General features: G+C 35.4%; 1 protein-coding gene across 1 annotated transcript in view; it reads left to right on the top strand.

Annotated features, from left to right (window-relative positions):
* The window catches only part of LOC120634369 (neuropeptide SIFamide receptor-like), a 113,295-nt gene that overhangs the window by 57,071 nt on the left and 33,098 nt on the right, over positions 1-23,126 (top strand). The window contains exon 2 of the mRNA XM_039904885.1: positions 2,465-3,006. Coding sequence (XP_039760819.1) covers positions 2,571-3,006 — 436 coding nt within the window. The 5' untranslated portion in view covers positions 2,465-2,570. The remainder of the gene's footprint in view (positions 1-2,464; positions 3,007-23,126) is intronic.

Genomic DNA, 23,126 nt, shown 5'->3' on the forward strand with positions numbered 1-23,126 from the left:
AACTTATGCATTGGTAGGTCCAAAATTACCTTATCATATTATAAAAGCGTATACTCAATCCCACAAATGACTTCTGCACCTTTCGCAGACGATATAGCTAGCTATCTAGCTCTATATCCTTGGATATGATATTGATATAGATTAGCACCATTGATTAGCACCACTCAAATTCAGTGTTACCAGAATCGAAACACGCACATGCACGAAACGTTTTTCATCCACGTTTCTGATACGTACCGCTAATATGTGGAACTCCCTCCTGGAAACTGTGTTTCTGGCAACGTATTACTTGAGTACCTTCAAGGCTAGAGTGAATAAGCTTTTCTAGGCAAGCGTGCTCCAACCTAGACTTCATCATTGCTACCTGGTGGGCATGATAGTCGTCCAGCGCTGGCCTATCGTTAATAAAAAAAAAAACGACATATGTTTAGAAAGTTGACATACTCTGTACCTTGTTTTAGGGTGGTTATAGTTGTAGCACGGTTTCTTTTTTATTTTAACTTACCTTTAGTCCCTGCGCATTTAAATCAATCGCCCTCGAACAAAGATTTTCGATCCAAGTCGTCACGTCGTCGTTGTGTGTGAGAGCAGTAACTAACTGTCCAATCATAAACCACGAAGGTTATTGATAGATTTGCTCAAATATTGGCCCAATTTATGGGGCGCTCTGTAAAGGGGTCACTTGACATTTTTATGTTCATCGTGGCTTTGCAGGAGTTGACTGATCTCCAAAAGGTTAAAGTCTTCCATTACAGGAGTGGCTTGCCTTTGCCCTATTTTAACTTTTTTTCTTTTGTGTTATGAGAATAAGTTGCAAGTTTCAGAATAAAACGCGCGCAGATGAAACATCAGTTGGGACGAAGTTATTGAATAAAAGTTTTTAGTTATTTTATATTTTATTCGTTATATTTAATTTCTCTACTGAGCAGTTTATTGTTTTAGTCAGTACAAAAAAGTATGAATGCGTGACGAAAATTATTGTGATTAACGCCAGAGAAGTAGTTATAACATTAACATAACTCGGAGGTGGGCGGGGGTATATGCAGCACAGTGTTTACTATTGCAGTGCCACCCTTGCTAGTATTTTAAGTGCCATTGTAACTGTTCCAAATAAAGATTTATTATTATTATTTATTATACATAACAGTAAGAACATAAACGAGTTTTTTATGTTTTAAATACAACCATTTGTACCTACTTACACAAACGTAAGCACTTAAATACAAGACATAATATTGGTGAATCCGTGTCGTCTCGTCGTCGCTGTGTGTAAGAACAGTAACTAACTGTCCAGATCATAAATCACGAAGGTAAACACTGTAGTTGATAGATTTGCTCAAATATTGGCCAAATTTATGGGGCTTTTTGTAAAGGGGTCACTTGACATGTTTATGTTCATCGGGGCTGTACTGTTGTTGACTGATCTCCAAAAGGTTGAGGCCTTCGATCTTAGTTTAACTTTTTTTTTCCATTACACAAGCTATTCGCATAAGTTCTTAACTTTTTATCTTTATACAAAAAATCTCAATTTTACGATCAAAACTCTAGTGAAGTTAGACAGTCTGGCGGGTAAAATAAAGGATGTTTCTTTTTAAATACTTTTACTTACTACAGATTGTTTATAAAATTATTTAAACCTTTTTTTCCTTTCATAAATAACGATTCATACCTAAATAAATAACTACATAAGCTGTGATAACCCAGTGGGTAGGACTTCGTCTTCACTTTCGCGGGGCCGAGTTCGAATCCCAGCACGCACCTCTAACTTCTCTAAATCATTTCGTTTTAAGCAATTAAAATATCACTTGCATCAACGGTGAAGGAACACATCGTGAGGAAACCTGCATGCCTAAGAGTTCTCCATTACGTTCTCAAAGGCGTGAGGAGTCCACTTATACACACTTGGACTACGGGCTAAACCCCTTTCATTATGGGAGGTGACCCGTACCCTGTACTAGGCTGGTAATGGGTTGATATAATGATGAGCATATTTGAAATGTCAAGACTGTTGATAGCGAGGAGCTGAATGCATCCAAACTACTTTAACACTAAGAAATATATTTCTCCTCCTTTTCATTATCTTCCTTCTCTTTCGTGTAACGAATAGCTATGAGTGACGCGTCGCAAAAAATCTCTTAGGCTACGCAGGGTTTTTACAGATACAGTACAAACTACAGGTCTGAAAAAATGAGAGATAATAAGCCTAATCATATTTATTATTTTTAATAGTTTTTAGTTAAATACCTATTTGAGTTTTTATTTTTTTATAATGTGACCGGAGATAACAACGATAATGCTGAATAATCCCTATAATTGATTATTGTAATGGCACTAGACAGAATTTTTAATTGTAACACATAATTTTTTTTTTATGAATGTAGTTACAATTAATTTCTGGTGTGTCTTATTAATAAATACATAAATAAATAAATAATGATTCACAAAGTGTTATTTCTTGTTACAGATCACCGAACGGATTCTCCTGATGTCAGAACTGAAGCCAAACTAAAGTGCCAAAGTAGAAGAAGAAAATGTGAAGCTCCCATGTCCACCCACACATTAAAACGCACATGATTTCAATAGCAAACTTCACGCACACGAGTACCCACACTTCCATACAGTACAACACAAGCGCGTACAAGAATGCTACCCAAAATCCGAGGGATGGCGCGGATTTATTCGACAGATTCGAATACCAGAATGGGTCGTACAATAACACGAACTCAACTTTCGAGATGTCGAACAATTTTACGGAGTACGCAGAGATTCCGTATTATATAAAGGCGACTTCGATGACGTTTTGCATAGTTATAATGTGTTTGGGCGTCATCGGAAACGTGATGGTGCCCATAGTGATATTAAAGACTAAAGACATGAGGAACTCGACGAACATATTCCTGGTTAACCTGAGCATCGCTGATCTGATGGTGCTGCTGGTGTGCACCACGACTACTCTCGTGGAGGTGAACTCTAAGCCGGAAACTTGGGTGCTTGGGAAGGAATTATGTAAGCTATTTCTGTATTTTTATTCAATTTAATAAATAAATAAACATACTACGACAATACACACATAGCCATCTAGCCCCAAAGTAAGCGTAGCTTGTGTTATGGGCACTAAGATGACTGATTAATATTTTAATGAACAATACATAAATACTCAGAATGTCCATATTAACAACCAGACACTGAAAAATATTCATGTTCATCACATCAACATTTTCTAGTTGTGGGATTCGAACCAACGGCCTTTGATTCAGATAGCAGGGTCGCTGCCCACTGCCCCAGTCAGCTGTCGAATACAATTGGTATTAGGCTCAGGGTCACTCTGTAGGCGATGAAGACACTATGCTTGGACAGTAGCATGCAAAGATGCTTTTTATAACTCTTACAACGCCTATCCTTAAGTTTTTTATAACTCGTACTGGAGATTTTTTTCAGTGCATACCCTATATGCACGACACTGTGCTAAGAGTATATCTACGGGATGAAATCAGAAATGAGGACATCCAGTCGAAATGAGGTCGAAGAACCAGTGTTATCGGCGTAAATCAAAGAGTCGCGAAGCTAAAGTGGCAGTGGGCGGGGCTCATAGCTTGGAGAACCATTGGACATTGAAGTCCCAAGGTACTAAAATGGCGAACTCGCATCCGTAAACGCAGCTTTGATAGACAAACAGACGAACAGACAAAAATGAAAATTAGGCCACGTTTGAATTATCGTCAGTCAGTTATCGACAGGCAGTTATAACAAATTACGAGACTGTTAAATTTTATTTATTTGTAAATATCTCAATATTATGCCTAAACCAACGGATGCTATCATTGATAATTCATGAAATTCATAATATTATGCATTTCGATATCTCAGTGGAATACACGACACGTATAACCAAAATAAGCATTAAAAATGTATATTGGTTTAACTTTACATCAAGTCTTTGAACCATGATAAGTAAATGTATTTTCTGATTTGAATACACTTTGTAAGAAAAACGACCAAGTGCGAAATGGACTCGCGAACCGACGATGGTTCAGTATAAACTTCTAAGCTATATGTGTACCCATGTAATAAATTTGATACAATTAATAAACAATAGTACCTACAGCAGGTTTCTGTTTTATTAAACGGAAACTTTGACTTGGATATATAAATACACACATCGCCATCTAGCCCCAAAATAAGCGTATCTTGAGTTATAGGTACTAAGAAGGTTAAGGTTAAGGTTGCAATCGAAGTGCTGGCCGTTTGTATCGTCACGGCGCTATCAATGATATAGTCTGTCGCGCTCTTGCCTCTGCGTCTATTCCTGCACAATTGGAACCTCCCGGTTTGTTCAGGGATGATGGCAAGAGACCAGACGGTATGACTATAGTACCGTGGTCGATGGGGCGTGCGCTGGTGTGGGATGCGACCTGCGTTGATACGTTGGCAGCTTCTCACTTGCCGAGTACGTCCCAAAAAGCGGCAGCAGCTGCCGAATCTGCTCAAATGCTTAAGCGCCGTAAATACTCCGTTATTTGTAATCACTAAGTTTTTGCAGCGCTTGCGTTTGAGACTCTAGGGCCATGGTCTTCGGACACGAAAAATTTTATTAACATAGTGTCACAAAAATTGGTCCTTACGTCTGGTGACCCAAGAGCTGGCGCTTATTTAGCCCAACGGCTAAGTCTAGCTATACAAAGGGGCAATAGCGCAAGCATTTTGGGTACCATGCCCATAAGTGAACAGTTAGACGGCTTATATCTTAATATATATAAATCTCCTGTCACGATGTTTGTCCGCGATGGACTCCTAAACAACTTAACCGATTTTAAATTAAATTGACACACCGTGAGCAGTCTGGTCCAACTTAAGAGATAGGATAGCTTAGATCTTCAATTATAGTCGCAATTTTATTTTATTGCAAATTATTTGTCTATAATTAATTGACAGTCACATGTTATATATATATACTACTATACTCATTTAAGGCTTAGCGATACTGAATACTTTAAAAACAATACGCAGACGAAGTCGCGGGCAACAGCTAGTTTATTATAAATATTAATTTTAGTTTGTAATCATTATTTCCATAGTTTAATAAAATAAAATAAATTTTATATCAGAAAAAAAAAAAAGTAGTCGTATGTTGTCGCGTTTTATAGAACTTTAAAAAATTAATTCCGATATACTAACTAAATATTTCTGTCGTTTCGCGTAACGTTTACCGTTCACGCATCGCACGCATCGGAATCTTTCAAAAAGGATATCTTTTGCAGTTTTTTCAACATTTCTCATTAATGATGGTAGCCATTGTTCGTAGCGTGATGTTATATAGCCTTAATTGATAATACCTAAACCAAAGAAATTGGAACAATATTTTCTGAGATTAGCGCGTTCAACCAAACAAACTCAAAAGCTTGATAATATTTCAAGTAAGCCTATTTAAAAAACCACATCAATCTAAAACTTTTTAATAAAGCGCGGATTTTGTATAAAGCGGAAAAATTATTAATAAATAAATAATAAATAAAATAAGGATATCCTACAGGATAGCATCGCTACAGGAGCTGTTTGCTATTCCGGGATACAAAGAAGCCTATCAGCTATTCCAGGATGGTACGCATGCATTCGATCGTTGTCCCATAACCCTTACGACGTGCTGTTTAAGAGAAGAAGAGTTATGTCCTTTATCTCTGAAAATATTCATCAGATCTTCATTCAAATTAGACAATACATGTTAAATAGTATACACTTTCAAATAAAAAAAGAATTATTAAAATCGATTCAAATTTAACGGAGGTATGAAGTAAAATTGATAAGAAATTTCATCCCATTTCCCGGAGGAAACTTTCTGTTTATCGGGATAAAAAATATCCTGTATATCAGCTATAACTATACCAAATTTTATTTAAATCCGTTCTGTAGTTTTCACGTGATGCCCGGAGAGACAGACATATATATGCATAAATATCCATGTTCACATTAACATTAATCAATCAATCAATCAAAAAAACTTTATCGCACACAAGAAATAAATAAAAGAGAACGAGGGTACAAATCATTTAAACAAACAAAACATGTTACAGTTGTGGGAACCGAACCCACGGCCATGGACTCAGAAAGCAGGGTCACTGCCCACTGCGCCAGTCGGTTCGGTTTTTTCTACTTACGTGTGTTTTTTATTCTATTAAGTATATTTTTCATTCACAGCGCCATACCGCAATAAGTTTCAAGTTCGATTCTTAACAGCATACTAATTTCATTGCTTTATATGCGCTGTGATTCTAAATGACGAACTAATGTGGTAAAACTCTGTATTTTCTAAAAGTAGCGATTCGAGATACCTTAAGGGTCAACGTACTTGACTTTACTTACAAACTGAGTCAAAATGATCAATTTATGGACCTAGTTCATTGTCAAAAAACAGCAGTATACTGAGAAAATAAAAACGCGAGTGCTGCACTCCCAAAAAAAACAGTGGCGGTTGTTACGTATGTAAAGAAATAAAAAAAGTTTAAAATGAACTGATTAAATGAGCTCAAGTTAAGCCAAGCCGCCAAAAACGAATTGATGCGTTGATAGGGTAGGACATTAACTTTACTTTCAGTGCGTTTTGGGATTCAACTCGGCCCGAGTTCGAATCCCAGCACGCACCTATAACTTTTCTAATTTATGTGTATTTGAAGCAATTAAAATATCACTTGCTTCAACGGTGAAGGAAAACATTGTGAGGAAACCTGCATGCCTGAGAGTTCTCCATAATGTTCTTAAAGGGGTTTCCCCACCAATCCGCACTGGGCCAGCGTGGTGGACGGCCTTAACCCCTTCTCATTATCCCGTATTCTGTTGCGGGCCGTATGAGTTGATATGCTGATGTTTTGTTGTTCCTTTAATATCACAGAATTCAGAAAATAGCGGTTGCTTCTATCCAAAACAATATTTAAAAAAAACAAAAACCTGCGTGAATCACATTTAAGAAAATAAAACTAAAAAAAAGCCGGCCTAGTTGATTCAAATTCTGCTAAGTAATACGTTTCGAATTCTGCTAAGTAATACTAATCTAATATAGGGATAACAAATAGTTTTATGATCGATTCGAAAACCTCCCTGGCGCAGTGATAAGCGCAGCGGTTTATATGAGGAAGTCTTGGATTCGGTCCCCGGTGGAGGATTGGAAATTTATAATTTCTGAATTTTCTCTGGAAGGCTTCGACCCTGCCAGCGTTATAGAGCAGGTACGTTAACGCTTTTATACCGATTAGGCGTATACTTATAGATTAAATACAACTGCTCAATCGGGTTACCATCTTAGACTGCGTCATCTTAATTTTCGACTTTGTGAGACCACCTTCAGGTATGCTTGCAGTTTAGGTAAACTCGTACCTACAACGTAAAGGTCTCGTAAAGGTATAGGTATAAAATAATAGTAAAGAACGACATACAGTTGATACAGTTCATCTTACCGGCCAAATCTGCCAAATGGGTTAAAAAAATACGAAACTAAAGCACATATGAGTATGTGCAATGCTAGGCCCAGATTAAGAGAGAATGCATCTTGGATCGCTTGCCAAATGTTGTGTATAATACGTTCATGCTCTTATGAACAGTGGAACAGTCGTATATCGCATTGTTTACATGTGTATTGTGTTAGTTTTGGACAATGTAGCTTCAAAGATTATAATACAGATGAGGCAATAGGGTAAAATTGAGTTATACATTCTTGTTGTATGTGTTACTAGTCGTTCGATCGCCATTGCCTTAAAACACAAACAGTGGCGGTGGTGACGTACGCAAAGAAGCGGTGATAGCGTAGTGGATGAGGTCGACTTAACTTTCGGGGGGCCGAATTCGCATCCCAGCTCTATAAGTAGTTTTACTAGTTTTATTTATAGTCTTTATAAGTTTGGCACACAGAATCACCATTGAAAAAATTTGTCAACCTCTGGTTTAGTTTTGTTTCAATGAATTTAGATTTTTGAATTCTATGTAAAAAAATAAATAGATCAAAATGGATAACACGTTCTTTTTTTATTCTTATATAACTTTAAATTGGATAACAAAAAATTAAACAACAAAATAGTAGTGAAAATCGAAACTATTTAATTAGGTACAAAGAAATTTTTAAGTGAGTATCGCTAATTGGTTTGAGGCTTATTCTTCCATCATACATTTTTAAGTCGATGCCAATGTAAACTCATCCTGGAAATGGAAGTAGAATACTTTGTAGCCTGGAAACATAAACGAAACACGGACGAAATCGCGGACAGAACTAATAGGTTAATAAATAGCGGAGTCCGGAAGTAACAAACATAAAAAAAATAACTAGCGAATTCGTTAAGTCGCGTTCTACTTTTTTTGATGTTAGGGGGATTTTGCGGGTTTTCATACATACATTCTGTCAGTCTATTCAAAAATATCTATTAGTAAAATATCCAATTAAAGTAAATTATTATAAGAACATAAAATTAATTATCATTTAATTATTATATAAACAGTTAAGCGACAGAGAACGCATTAAATAAATGAATCGAGAATATTTAATGAACTGTTTTAGGCAATACACCTATACACAATACATATACATAGCTCTATTGTTGCAAGATTTTTTTCTGTTGCCCTCTCTCTAGATCCCGGAACCACTAAATAAAAAAATAAATATAGGATATAATTTATTAAAAGTCTTAAACGGAAAAAGATAAAAAAAAAAATTAGTAAAGTGAGGGACATAAAGCTTATAAGTTTACCCATCCCACGCTTCGGGTTAATATAATCGTAATTGGACAGAAAGTATGGAAGACTTCGTTTAATCCAACTTCCTAACTTAAAATTGGATCTGTCATTTCTGTCACCTTGAATGAAAGCTTAAGACGTTTGTAAAATTAGATTACTCTTTGACGGTCTACGAGCCTTGCCAAAACAGTAGGTACAGAGTTAGTGGAAATTTCAACTTGAGAAGTTCGTCATGTACAAGATTATTCATTGATGCTAGTGGACCAGTTAAAGCTAGGGGCCAAAATCAGTTGAAAATGACTCTAAATATAATTTAAAAGTTCTATAAGTAATTTTTTTGATATTCCTTTTATATTGAAATCGTTTTAGAAGATTTCTTAATAATCAGTGGTGAGCGCTGGGCTACGTTTAGGATGGATACCATAATGTAAAAAAGAAAAACTGTGTGACGCAGTGTCAGCCTAATAACTTCGGCTTCCTTTTCATGATGAGGAGACTATGACATATATGCAGTGTTAGTGACATGTCAGCAGTTACTAGCTGATGCCCCCGACTTCATAAGCATTATTTCGATTTTTAAAAATACCTCACACTCCCTTAGTTTTCCCAGGATAAAAAGTTAACCTTTATTTATCACCAGCATGCAAGCACAATTTCAGCCTTGCAAAGGTACCAAACCCTTTACCTACCTTGTGTTTTTCCGGGATACAAAGTATCCTTTATCCTTTTCCAGGATGCACATTAAGTATGTGCCAGATTTAATCCGGACGGATACAATGGTTTAGCCAAATATGGATACCAAAAAAAAAACACATTAATAATATTACTATAGTTTACTACGTCTGCTACGCGAAATGGTTATTTAAGAACCACCAGCTCCTAGATTAATATTGTAGTCGCTCGCGAAATTTAATATCACAGACAGAACGTTCGAAATCAAAATGGACGCAATCTTCGCTCATTATTCGCATAGTTTTACGAATGAAATGTCACAGTCGGTGTTGGTTTGCTTTCTCGACCTAAATTTTGACCAGCAGTTCTTTTTTTTTCTTTTTTTTATTAGTGTTTTTACCTACACTTGGAGGAATTATCAATTTCAAAATTGCAGCATCAAATTCAACAGTCAAACAACTTTTTTTGTCCACGTACCAACTTCTCTTGAGTAATTTTCTCCCGTATATACTTTCATTTGCTTTCCTTACCAAATATACTCACCGTATCGCATCGCTGGCCCGCGGTTTTACTCCATCTTCGTAAGGTTTTTTTTTTGTTCTTCTACAAGTTATCCCCTGACTGCAATTTCACCTGGTGTCTCGAAGATGGTAGCGGGCTAACCTGTTACGGAGTATGTTAGTTATATTCCTAATCGGTTTCTACTCGACAACACACCGGAACAGTAAATAGCGTAGCGTCACTCTTTGTCAGTAGGGTGGTAACCAGCCACGGCCAAACTCTCCCACCAGACCAGACCAGAGAAAATTCAGAAATTATAAATTCCCAAATTGCCTCTGTCGGGAATCGAGCCCAGGACCTCCTACTTAAATTTACAGCGATGACCATTGCGCCAGGCAGGTCGTCAGTTTCATTTCTATGGTTAACTATCATAGACTTTGTATATGAAGATACTACCGCTCACGGCGTTTCGATGTTCTGAGATAGAATTGTGAAGATAAACACCTCAACACTTCCCTTAATAAACGTTTTCTAGATGTCTTTTTCATTGATGGTACTGATATCATCGCAGATCTTACGTGGTGGTGAGAACGGAAACCGAACGGGAATTCTTAATGTCTGCTGTGATAGAAACGGGAGATTTTCTTCATGAGTCGTGACTTTATAATATACATACAGTTCGGTGCAGTTTTTGTGTTAGCCCTTTTTTATTTTATTTATTCCGCTACAAGTGAACCCTTGACTGCAATCTCACCTGGTGGTAAGTGATGATGCATGCTTAGCTTTTAACGTGTTAAACTGTTAGGGGGTATGTCCCTTGGTGGCACCTCTATGTCTATAGGGTGGTAACTAGTCACGATCGAAGCTTTGCACTTAACGAGAATAAATAAATTCCCAAATTGCCTCTGCTGGGATCGAATCCGGGACCTCCCATTTAAAACCACCGTTATTTAGGTCGGTCGACAAATCTTTGAAAAAACAAAAACTTGCGTTAAACTTATATCAGTTATATGCAAATAAACAGTAAAAATAGGCTATTATTTCGAAAACATAAACAGACATTTCAATTTTATTCATTTGATTATTGTATAAACTTCACCTTTTCGAATACGATTATACGAGAATGATCGTAAACGATGCATTCAAAAGTTCCCCGAAGTGTATTTTAATACTTTACAACGTTTTGTAAGTAAAAATTCGCTAAAACTTTATTACTCTTAATTGGGTCGGAAATATAATTTTTCTTGCCATAGGAATTACAACTCTCTGTGTTGGGCATAGAGGTGGTGTTAAATGCATAAAAGGTTTATACAGTATTGTTTGGTGCAATGTCAATGCAGCCAACGCGATTGTAAAGTTGTGTGGGCGTAGTGAAGGCGATTTGATAAGCGAACCTACTTACGCCCCTAGATGACGCAACTTCGAAGCAGCAATATAAACATTCGTCATACATACATTTTAATATATAAGCAGAGTTCATCTTCAGCTCCTTATTTATATAAACTACCATGAAAAGCTCTCGTACAGAATGAATTGAGTAAGTAAATGCCGTTTATATTTTATAGCCTTTGCTTTAACTTCAATAATAACATTCAACATACATTTTTATATAAATATATATATATATATATATATATATATATATATATATATATATATATATATATATATATATATATATATAATAAGCAGGGTTCATCCTCAGCTCCTTATTTATATATCTTAGTTATCTTAGAGTATACAAAACAATAATAAGTTTTAAGCAATTTAAATATCACTAGCGGCGAAGGAAAATATCGTGCGGAAATCTGCATGCCTGAGAGTTCTCCATAATTTTCTCCCACAAACCTTTCAGCCCACCAATCCGCACTGGTCCAGTGTGGTGGACTACGGCCTTAACCCTTTCTCATTGTGGGAGGAGACCCGTGCCCGGTAATGGGTTGATATGATGATGATAATTTAAAAAAATGAGTATAAAGAAAAGTCCGCTTTGGTTGTTAAGATCTCATAACCATATTCCACTTTGCCACAGTTGTAGTCGCTTTTGTCTTATAAGTGTAAGTCCCAGTCAGTAGAAAAGGTGGGTATGATTCCCGGAAAAAGCAATTTTAGAATTAAAAAATTTCGGAATTTTCTCTGGTCTCGTTTTGTGGCATCCTTCAGCTGTAGCTGTTAAATTGTTACTAAGGCCAGTGTAGGTTTTTTCCTCCTACCTAACCTACCACACGATTGGTTTGTAAAAACAGCTACGTCCAACCTATGTGTTTGAGTTAACAAATATTTGGCTTCTACATATATTTTGGTTTTTTTATTAAAACAAAAACAGGAAATCGAATCATATAGCATAGCTTTTATATTTTATCGACTTTGCTGGACTTGAATAAGTGAAAGCGTGAGAAATATTAAAACATTCTTAAAATTATAAAGCCACCTCAGGATCGATTATAAAGCCATTATCAACAACGTTTAGTAATAATCATTTAATAATTCTTTACCAAATAAGTCATAATATTAAAAGACTTTATAAAATGGTAATGTGTTCTTAAAATTACATTAGTATTTTAATGATCGTATGTATATTGAGCGTTTATTGTTTATTTATAATTTTATGTGCTTCCTTGAATTGGATGGAACATCGTAAAACGCGCGTTCCATGGCCCTTCGAATTACATCGGAGTTGCCGAGTGAATGACTGAACGTAATCGATATATCGAAATCGTTTAAGAGGGCGATAATTAAAATATTATTTTTAACTACCCCTTTTATTTCGAATCCGTATAAGAAGCTGCATTCCTGATAATTTAAACCGATTTTCATAAAAAAGTACGGAAGGTTTAAAAGTTTTCACGAACACTCTTAAACTTATTTCCTGTTCAATGTTTAAAATAAAAATTCTGATTACAATGAATTGAGTCTGCAAATAAAGTAAATAAAAAAATGTGTTACTACTTAACAGATGCGTCTACGCAGATGGTCCGCCTGATGAGAGCAACCGTTCGCACGGCATTCGCACCTATTTAAGGAATATCTACGTTTTTACGTTTTCTCGTCTTAGCTCATAGAAAAGGGCCGAGAAAAAGGTAGATATAAATATCTCATGGAGCGCATGTTAGCTCTACAGAGCTTCTATGAAAAATAAAATGTATTATAAAACATTGAATCAACAATGATGCTGTTAACCTGAGACATTACGTAAGTTGGCGTAGTCTTATAGTTTTTAATGAAAATGATCATTCGTTATTGGGGCATAAAAATAGTTTTAACAGCACTTCAAATTTACAACGTTCATTGGATCACGACCTATTAGAAACTCATTCTTTGTGCGTTCGTGCGTCGAACTTCAAATGTAACGCACTCCATTGGCTGTAAGTAAGATTTTGTAATTGAACAACATTCAGTTGGTCCGATACTGTTCGCAAAAAATGCATAACACTATACTTATTGAAAAGAAAGCTAACTTTGGTTATAAGAGTTGACATAAAGTCCCAAACGGTTATTTTATGAGTCTGATTTTGATACACTTTTTATAAGTCGCTTTAAGGTATCCACACATTTGTAGTGTCATATCAAAAGTTTAAAATTAATATCGATTAAAAAAAAACGATTAATTAATAGTTTTGTGTTAAAAATCATCGTATCGATTGTAAGCGTCACGTGGCGGCGGTGTTAGCATAAAAAATAAAAGATTTTATTCAAATTTAAAATTGGAATAAAATCTAAAATTAATACTTCTCTTGTATAAGTGATATATAGATTATTTAAATACAAACTTCTGTAATTTTGTATATTGCTTACAGTTTTTGTAGGTAGGATAGATTAAAGGGGCTGCTAGTTCAAAGATAAAAAAAATCGGTGTATAACACCCGTCTTGTTGCCTTGGAGGTTAAAAAGAGGCCTGACAACTCTATCTGTGAGTATGGCTTGGATGAGGGCACTATAACTCACATTATTTTTAACTCTCCCAAACTTACCTATCCTCTCTATGACGTGCTTTCTCCCAAATTCCTCCGTCCTTTGAGTGTTAAATGTTTATTTTCAGTCCTTATTGTAGATTTTTATGTAAATATATAGTAAGTAATAAAATTAAAGTATAATGTATAAAAAGTTCCGTGTTATAGCATATTCATATGTTATATATGCATGTGTTGTCTGTGCTGCCTTAGGTTACGAACTAACAAGCTAATCACAACTATTTCTTGGTACATATTAAAAATTAAAAATTAGTAACTTTTCATAAGTTTCACCGATCAATCTACTTCGTGCCTTCTCCATCTACAAGACATTGGCGAAGTACCTTGTGCCCAGTTGGCACACACAAAAGCCATAAAATGAAGGAGAGTAGAAGGATATTTAAAAATAACTTAAAGTTTTGTCAAAATAATAAAGAACAAATTCAGATGGATGATTTAGCTTTGCAACATAAACAGAAACACTTTAAAAAAAAATTGGAATCATACAAATAGATTAAATCAGGGAAACGGATTCAGAACGTATTGCAAATCTATTTAAGGAGCACTTCTCAGTGCACTCGTCCTTACAGCTAAGTAACTCAGGACAGTATGCTAGCCTCAGGCTCTTCTCTTTCGTTCAATTCCAGGGAAGTGAGGACTGTCATTGAAAGTTTGACAACTGGTTAGTCTCCTGGACATGATGGTTTAGGTGTAGAGCACCTCATGCACGCAGGTCCACATATATATCGTGTCCTTGCAATGCTTTATACGTTTTGTATTCGTCACTCCTAACTCCCTTCAGATCTAATGAAAAGCGTAGTGGTCCCAGCTGTTAAAAATAAAACAGGGGATATTTTTGACAAATGTAACTATAGACCAATTTCCATAGCTACGATATTGGGTAAGGTGCTTGATGGTTTGCTTGATCGACTGCTTAGAAGATATATAAAGTTAAATGATGCGCAGTTTGGATTTCGTCATAATTTGACTACAGAACCTGCCATACTGATGCTCAAGCAGACAGTACAGTACTATAGCCACTACGCCTTTCCAAGGAATTTGACCTCGTCAGTTACGATAAAGTTTGGGCAAAAATTGCAGACCTTAAAAGTGCCAACTGAGGTGATTAGAATTTTTAAATATTGGCACAGCTCCCATAGAGTCATTTTAGAATAGAGTCATTTGGGGGGTGCAAGTTCATCCTTATATAAGCTTGAGTGTGGTGTTAGGCAGGGTGGTTTGTCATCCCCTGCTCTATTTAACATTTATGTTAACCAGCTAATTGATGAGCTGAGCAAGACTGGAATTGGCTGCTCTATTGATGGCACCATGGTCAATAATCTGAGCTATGCAGACGATATGATCTTGCTGAGCCCATCGATTAGTGCTCTAAGGAAGCTCCTCAAAACGTGCGAGACATATGCTGCGTCACATGGCCTCGTTTATAATAGTGTTGCCCAAATGCAAGAACAAGACGAGACTTAGCCAGTCTTGGTCTTGGTCTTGCGCCAATACACCTGGTCTTGGTCTTGGTCTTGGTCTTGCGCTCCCAGTCTTGGTCTTGGTCTTGGTCTTGCATCAAGAGTCTTGCAAGTCTTGCAATTACCTATTAGTCTATTACTATTTATTAAAGTTTACTTTAAATCTTAGAAAAACGTATTAGAATTGGAACATTGTGAGCTTGAATTAACATAGCCATAGTAAAGATCAAGCAGATTAATAAATAACTGAAGATTTGATAAGAAATTCGAAAAATCAACTGACCTATATGTCGTTTTCCATGGAAGTAACTATTTCTTAATAAACATTTATGATTTATAAGCTTACATTTGCTAAAACATGTAAAAAAACAAATTAATTACAATAACTTGACTGTATTTTAAAGAACAATACTTATCTGTCTAGAAAGAGATTGAACCCTCAACTTATAAGAAATTTAATAAAAGAGTTTTACGATTTATCATTTATTTGAATAAAAAATAAAATACAACACAAATCAACAGCTTTATCATTAGGTTATGATACTTTATATCAATTCTTTTGACCAAGAATTAATACAAAGTAACCATCTGGCTGACTCATCACTTAACCTATTTCTATGTTTTCTAATTACTAATGATGCTTTAGAAAATAACCTCTCAGCAGGTACTGAAGTTGCAGGTATTGAGAGAAAATCACGGGCCATTTTCGATAAAATCGGATACTCTGTCTCATGCGTCCTCCACCAATCTAAAATGTCTTCCGAGCTGGCAGTTCTTGGTTTTCTCAGGTACTCCTCCAACTCGTCTATCACTAAGCCTTGAAGACATGATCCAGATGACGTCGAGGGACATTCATAGAGTTTATCAAAGTCTATTACGTCTTCATCTTCATCACATACTTTATTGTCTTTTTCTGGTAATTCCAGAGATTTGTTCAGTGAGTGTAGACTTTTATATTCTTCATAAAGTTCATTGAACTTGCGCAGACTTTCTGTTTTAAGTTGCTTCCCCCACATTGTCAGGTCAAAAGTCTGAGCCTTATGCCTTGGGTCTAAAATTAAAGAAGTACAATAAATCCAGTTGCTCTTCTTGTAATGTTTAAGCATTTTGTCTCGAGCTGCTTGGAAAGCTAGAATGAGCCTTTCATCCACTTCAGATCGATTAGGTTTCTCATCTAACTGTTTTACCATGGATTCAATTTTATCTAGCAAGAGATTAAATGATACAATGACTAGCGGTAACGTAACATATTTGTCTCCACCAAGTTTTGTACTTAAAAGTTTAAAGTTTATTAGAAATTTATGTAATTTTTCGAGTACCTGCCATTCATTAGCTGTGATTTGAAAATCATTCAATTCGGTGACAGAACTGCACAATATGTCAATGCCCGCTCTCACTTTTAAACCAAATCCAATCATATCATGTGTGGAATTCCATCTCGTTGGACAGTCAAGAATGGCATTTAGATTTGATGGCACGCCAGCTGCTTCACAAGCAGACTGAAACTTCTTCTTCACTATCTCACTTCTTTTTATTTTACTGGAAATACTGCGTAACTTTGTTACAGATGTACGCGAGTCAGCAATATTTGGTGCAGATTCTTCATCTTCCTCATCCTCAGTTTCGTCTGCATAGTCTTCGTACTGCTGATCTTGCGCGTTAGTGTCAGACTCACAGTGTAATGCTAAGGTCTTTAATAAATCTTGTACACCAAGGTTTAAAATGTGAGCAAAGCACCGGAAATGTTGATTGTCTGAATCAAAGTGTGGCGGCAGCTGTTTGCCCAGTTCATACATAAATTTGGTATTTGCAGTTGCGTTGTCGACCGTGATACCTTGTATTTTATCAATTATGCCATATTCCAATAAACATTCATGGAACATCGTTGCAATATCTTCCCCAGTATGTCGACCGCGTGATGGTATAAAATCAAGAACTACAGATCGATACTTCCATTCGTTGTCTATATAATGAATAGTAACCCCGTAGTAACTCCTACCAGCAATTGACGTCCACCCATCAATGGTAAACGACATTTTAGATGATAATGGTTGAAGTCGTTCCTTGAGATTCAATTGGAGCTCTTCAAATCGCTCTTTGACTTTCCTTCTAAGTGTAGACCTTTTAGGAAACACCATATTAGGGCAAATACGTCGAAAATATACTTGTGTAGCTTCGTCATCGAAAAATGAGAAGGGAAGATATTTTTTCACCACCCAATCAACTGTAGCTGTCGTGATGTTGTCACTGCTGTTTTCCGACTGAAACAAAACAATAAATCTTGTGTTATTATTTAAAACATACTAGGTTTGAGCGTATAAGAGGAGGAGGTTTGTTGTTGTTAAATCGAGACAATCGTTAAATTGATATTTGTTATATTAAGGTTGCACTGTACTGTAATTTACCAAAATAAAGTACTTAGTTGTTACTGGCCGATTAAATGAAAATATGGGTGTTTATAAAAAATATTTAAGACGATAATTACATACTTAATATGTCGCACCCCTAGATGAAAACACCACTAACTCAAAAATACTTACGTAAGTTAATGGCGTTTTTGAAAGTATCGCATGAATAGCTACGCGGAGTTAAAATTCTTTTAACTGTTAAAAAAATATTCTTACCTGTCCACTTCTTCCAGCGGTTACTAAAAAGCTTGTGATATCTCCACTTAATTTTGGTTTAACAGGAAGAAATATTTCTGATTCCTTTTTGTGGAAAGACATTAGATGTTTCCTTAAGCCTGAAGTGTTTCTGTTTTTCATTTTTATTTCAATCTTTTTATGTTGGCACAATTTACACAAGGCAGTTTGGGATGCATGAATTATTTCGAAAAACTCCTCAAATTTGCTTTTGGGTCTTTTAGATCTGTGACTCAAACTCTCGTTACTCGGACTAGAATAATTTGAATCTTCGTCACTCATATTAAATTGTACACGTGATACGTTTTTAGAAAACAACGAGAATTAGTAAAAACAATTATTAAGTTAGAATCGAAGCACAGCTCAATTGGAAATGACTGGAATTAAAATAATTCCTTCATTTATAGTACGTTTCCTTGCTTTTTACCGCGCCGCCTCGCCACGTGCCGGCTCTATGAAAAGGATGCCGCCGCAAATCGAACGATGCCGCGTGCGGCGTACAAACACACACTAAATATTACCTACTTGTACAGACGCGACCCGTGAATAAAATATATGTAAAGAATTAGTGCCAATCACTATTCTTTACATATAAGTGAATGTTTTGGCGTGCATCTATACTAATATTATAAAGCTGAAGAGTTCGTTTGTATGTTTGATGACAGAAGTTTTAAAATAAATAAATAAATCCTGAACGTCACTATACCTCCAAAGTTACTATTCCTCGTGGACGAAGTCGCGGGCACAGCTAGTAAATACTTACTCTCATCATCTCTCTCAGAGATATTCGAACACTTTTTTGCTATTTTTTCTTGTAAAAACTTAAGAAATATAATGACTAAATGTACAATAATAGTACCTAAGTAATTAGTTTAAAACCATATAAGTAATCAATATTATAATTACTTACTAGAATGAATTATTATGACATCTATTATTTGAGAAGTAAGTACAAAACCTTTGATGCCGCATTATCAAAGTGCCGATGGTTAAAACATAACTATGCATGCACTCAGTTTGATTTTAATAGATATTTTTTTATTCGCTATGTTTATGGTATTAGTCGTAATGCGCATAGGTCCAGTTTTTCATATTCTTTGATATAGTTTTTTGCGTCTCATAGAATTCCTAAGCGTACCTACCTACCTATACACCGAACTGTTACACCTAACTACTCCGTGAAATAGCGCTAAGTCCTAGCTGCAAGACGCAAGAGTCTTGCAGGCTATGTCTTGTTCTTGCTCAAGTCTTGCACGGTCAGTCTTGGTCTTGGTCTTGCTAAAAATACGCGGTCTTGTTCTTGGTCTTGGTCTTGCAAAAACGCAAGAACAAGACCAAGACTGCAAGACCAAGACTGAATTTGGGCAACACTAGTTTATAATGGGAATAATAGTGAGCTACTTGTGTTTTAGTGCAAAGGACAAGCTGTGGATGATATTCCTCCTCTAACACTTAGCGGCGTTACGATTAATAGGGTGACTGAATTTAAATATTTGGGGCACAGCGTGACAGAAAATATGTCTGATGTTAAAGACATCGAAAGGGGACGTAGGTCATTGGCCGTCAAATGCAATATGCTGGCTCGTAGGTTTGCACGATGTAATGCAGAAGTAAAGATTACGCTTTTTAAAGCTTACTGCCAAACGTTCTACACGTGCAGCCTGTGGGTGGCGTAAACGCAGAGGGCTTACAATGACCTACGTGTGCAATATAATAATGGCCTCAGGATGCTGTTGGGGTTGCCGCGCTGGTGCAGCGCATCACAGATGTTTGCACATGCTCACGTTGATGACTTTCATTGTGTAATGAGGAAGATAGCTGCATCTTTGATGAGCAGAATTCGCGGCAGCAGCAAAAGCATTTTGCAAACACTAGCTGGAAAGCTAAATAAATCGTTATGGAGGCACTGGGTGGGTTAACATGCACACACACGGAGCAAATAGTATTATATTTTAATAATTATCATTATTCATTGTTATTTTTAATTTAATTTTTATTTTTTATTTTGTCTTTTCATTTTATATTTTTGACATGCCATTTGAATAAATTTATACTGTAATTTTAATTTTTAATTCGATATTGTATATTAACTAATACTAATTGATGTTTAAATGTATTAATATGGGCTTTGCCTGAAATAAAGAGATTATTATTATTATAAACAAGAATTTAATTGAATTGAAAAAGAAGCCTGGATAAATAACGGGATGATCTCTAAAAGTACGGTGTAAAAGCCAATTTGAGTGTAAAAGATTAACCTAAGTTCGGAATTACCCTTCATTCATTAAGGGATTTGCCGGAAACCTTTATAGCCAGAAAGGGAGACATTTCGTTGGTTCGGCAAATTATAAAGGGATAAAAACTTGCCTTGTAAAATAGGGAGTTCGTACTCGTGATCCTTAAATATTTCCTTGTATTTATTGTAACATTGGTAACTACTCTTTCTAACATTATGTTTTTTAATCAATATAGTGATATTTTCCGTTCCGTCATTTCCTAAATCTGCCGCGCTGGTACCTACTGTTTTCCTGACAGGAAAACTCAATAAATAACTTATAATTAATGGCCCAACGCGGAACTAAACCTTGTGATAAACTACACCAACGATGCAACTTATGTTTAACGAATGAGCTAATTGTTTATTTCAGGTGAATTTGAGAATAAGTATTCTGTTATGCTCGTATGGCATTATCATACCTAGACATATTTACGAGTTAAATTAATGATGATGATAATGATCTATAATTATAAATAAATGATAAATAACTTATATGGAAGTATGTCTGTAATTGAACTACTGTAATCGGTGTAGGTTTGTTAGAGATATGAAGAAAGTTAGCTGTAAAACTCCCTAATTTCATACTCGTATTTAAAAAGGCACTCGTTATAATACGAGATTTGCAACTGTTATCAGAGTACAAAACATAAAGCTTAGTAAGTAGTATCTAAAAGTTTATTGGGTTAATTGACCGCTCGTCTTCGATCTCGTAAGCGCGTTTATTAAGCCCGTGCATAATCCGGCTGTAGAGCGGTTTGATATATTCCTAAATAAATTGTTCTATCGAAATCTTAATGACGAGAGCTATTTAACCTAAATATACAACATACTCGGTTTAGCCTAGTTGGCATGGTTTCGGCTTCCTTTACAAGGGATCGAGTTCGATCCCCCGCTAGCACCTCTGAATTTTCGGAGTTATGTGCATTTTTCAATCAAAGCAATTAAAATATCACTTGCTTCGAAGGGAAACACGTCAGGAAACCTGCATACCCGAGGGTTCTCCATAACATTATCAAAGGCGTGTGAAGTCAACCAATCCGCACTTCACAAACCGTTCTCATTCTGTGAGGAGACCTTGGGACCTTTGACCTAATGCGTTCATAATGATGATGAAACAACATTCTCGTAGTAAAAGATATCAATCAATCAAATCTTTATTCAATTTTGGCTATAGTTACAGCACTTATGAACGTCACACACTTATTGTTTTATAAATATAATAATAACACTAGGCTATAGTTAAGGCCCATTATATTGTTAACGACTTTTAATAGTATGTATATATGTACTTACTCATTTATTGTATGTTAAAGTATTTAATTATGTAAGTGTTGTTATTATATATATTAGTTTATTTTTATATTTATTTATTTATTATATTATTTACTTTTTATCTATTTGTACACACTAGTTTATGTATTAGCATGAGTTATTTGCATGTATGTATTTTAATATTTGTACCACCAGCAGTCTATTCTCCTCTTCTTTTTTTTCCTAATTCTAAGGTTGCCTGGCAGAGATCGCTATTAAGCGATAAGGCCGCCTTTTGTATTACTACTTCTTTCGATGTTTCTGTTTTTGTTATATTTTAAATGTTGTGGTATACAAATAAAGAGTTTAAATAAAATAAATAAAATAAAATATAGTTACAGCACTTATGAACGTCATACACTTTTTGTTTTATAAATATAATAATAACACTAGGCTATAGTTACAGCACTTATGAGCGTCACACACTTTTTGTTTTATAAATATAATAATAACACTAAGCTATAGTTACGGCACTTATGCACGTCATACACTTTTTGTTTTATAAATATAATAATAACACTAAGCTATATTACAGCACTTACACGTTTCATACACTTTTTGTTGTATAAATATAAAAATAACACTAGGCTATAGTTACAGCACTTATGAACGTCACACACTTTCTGTTTTATAAATATAATAGTAACACTAGGCTATAGTTACAGCACTGATGTCGTCATAAAGTTTTTGTTTTATAAATATTAATGTAAAATAAAAATATAAAGGTAGTGAAATACCGCTGAATACTGCTACATCTGAAATAACCTGCGCCGCTGTGTTTTAATCTGCTCTTTTAGCTATTGCGGCTACAACATGGCTAATGAGACGTTGGTCTCATTTTAATTCATTAATGTCGGGCTTGTGGACATATTTCGCGAGGGAAACTTTGTTAAGCTCCTATGTTGTGAAATTCATTAAACTTTTCTGAACAGCGTTTAATTTATTTGACACAAAATTGGGGTTTTAAAGTTTGTATGTAGCTTAATGGACTGGTAATTTTTATTTATTTTCGACGTATGACCTCATTTTTTGATTTCTACATGTTTCACACGCTTAATTTATCTTAAAGCGCTGACATAGTAATGGTTAGAACTTTGGCTTCCATCGAGTTCTATACCCCCTAAATGAAGCAATAAAAATCATTTGCTTTAACGGTGAAAGAAAATATCGTAGGGAACCTGCGTGCCTGAGAGTTTTTCATAATGTTCTCAAATGTGCGTGAAAAATTTGTACACGGTAGTGAGATGATTGCGATAGCCATATTCGTAAACTTAAAACTAAAGGTACGAGAAGAAGAATCCCACATCAAACTAAGCTGGGTCTATTATTTTTATTTATTGACAACAGTTATTAGTTTAGTTGTAACTTTTATCGTAACATAAAGAAAAAAAAACGAAAATTTATTTAATAAACTAGGTGATTTGGATAAATACACATTTATAGACTAGCCGTGGGCAGCGATTTGATCCGCTTTTTTATTGATTTTTAAAAATCTAGCAGAAACAAAGTTTTTTTGGTTTGGTATTCTATATCTATCACCTATTATATAACATATATGTGGTTGTACAAAACCTCACTT

This window comes from Pararge aegeria, chromosome 23 (genome assembly GCF_905163445.1).
Source record: "Pararge aegeria chromosome 23, ilParAegt1.1, whole genome shotgun sequence".
Lineage (NCBI taxonomy): Eukaryota > Metazoa > Arthropoda > Insecta > Lepidoptera > Nymphalidae > Pararge > Pararge aegeria.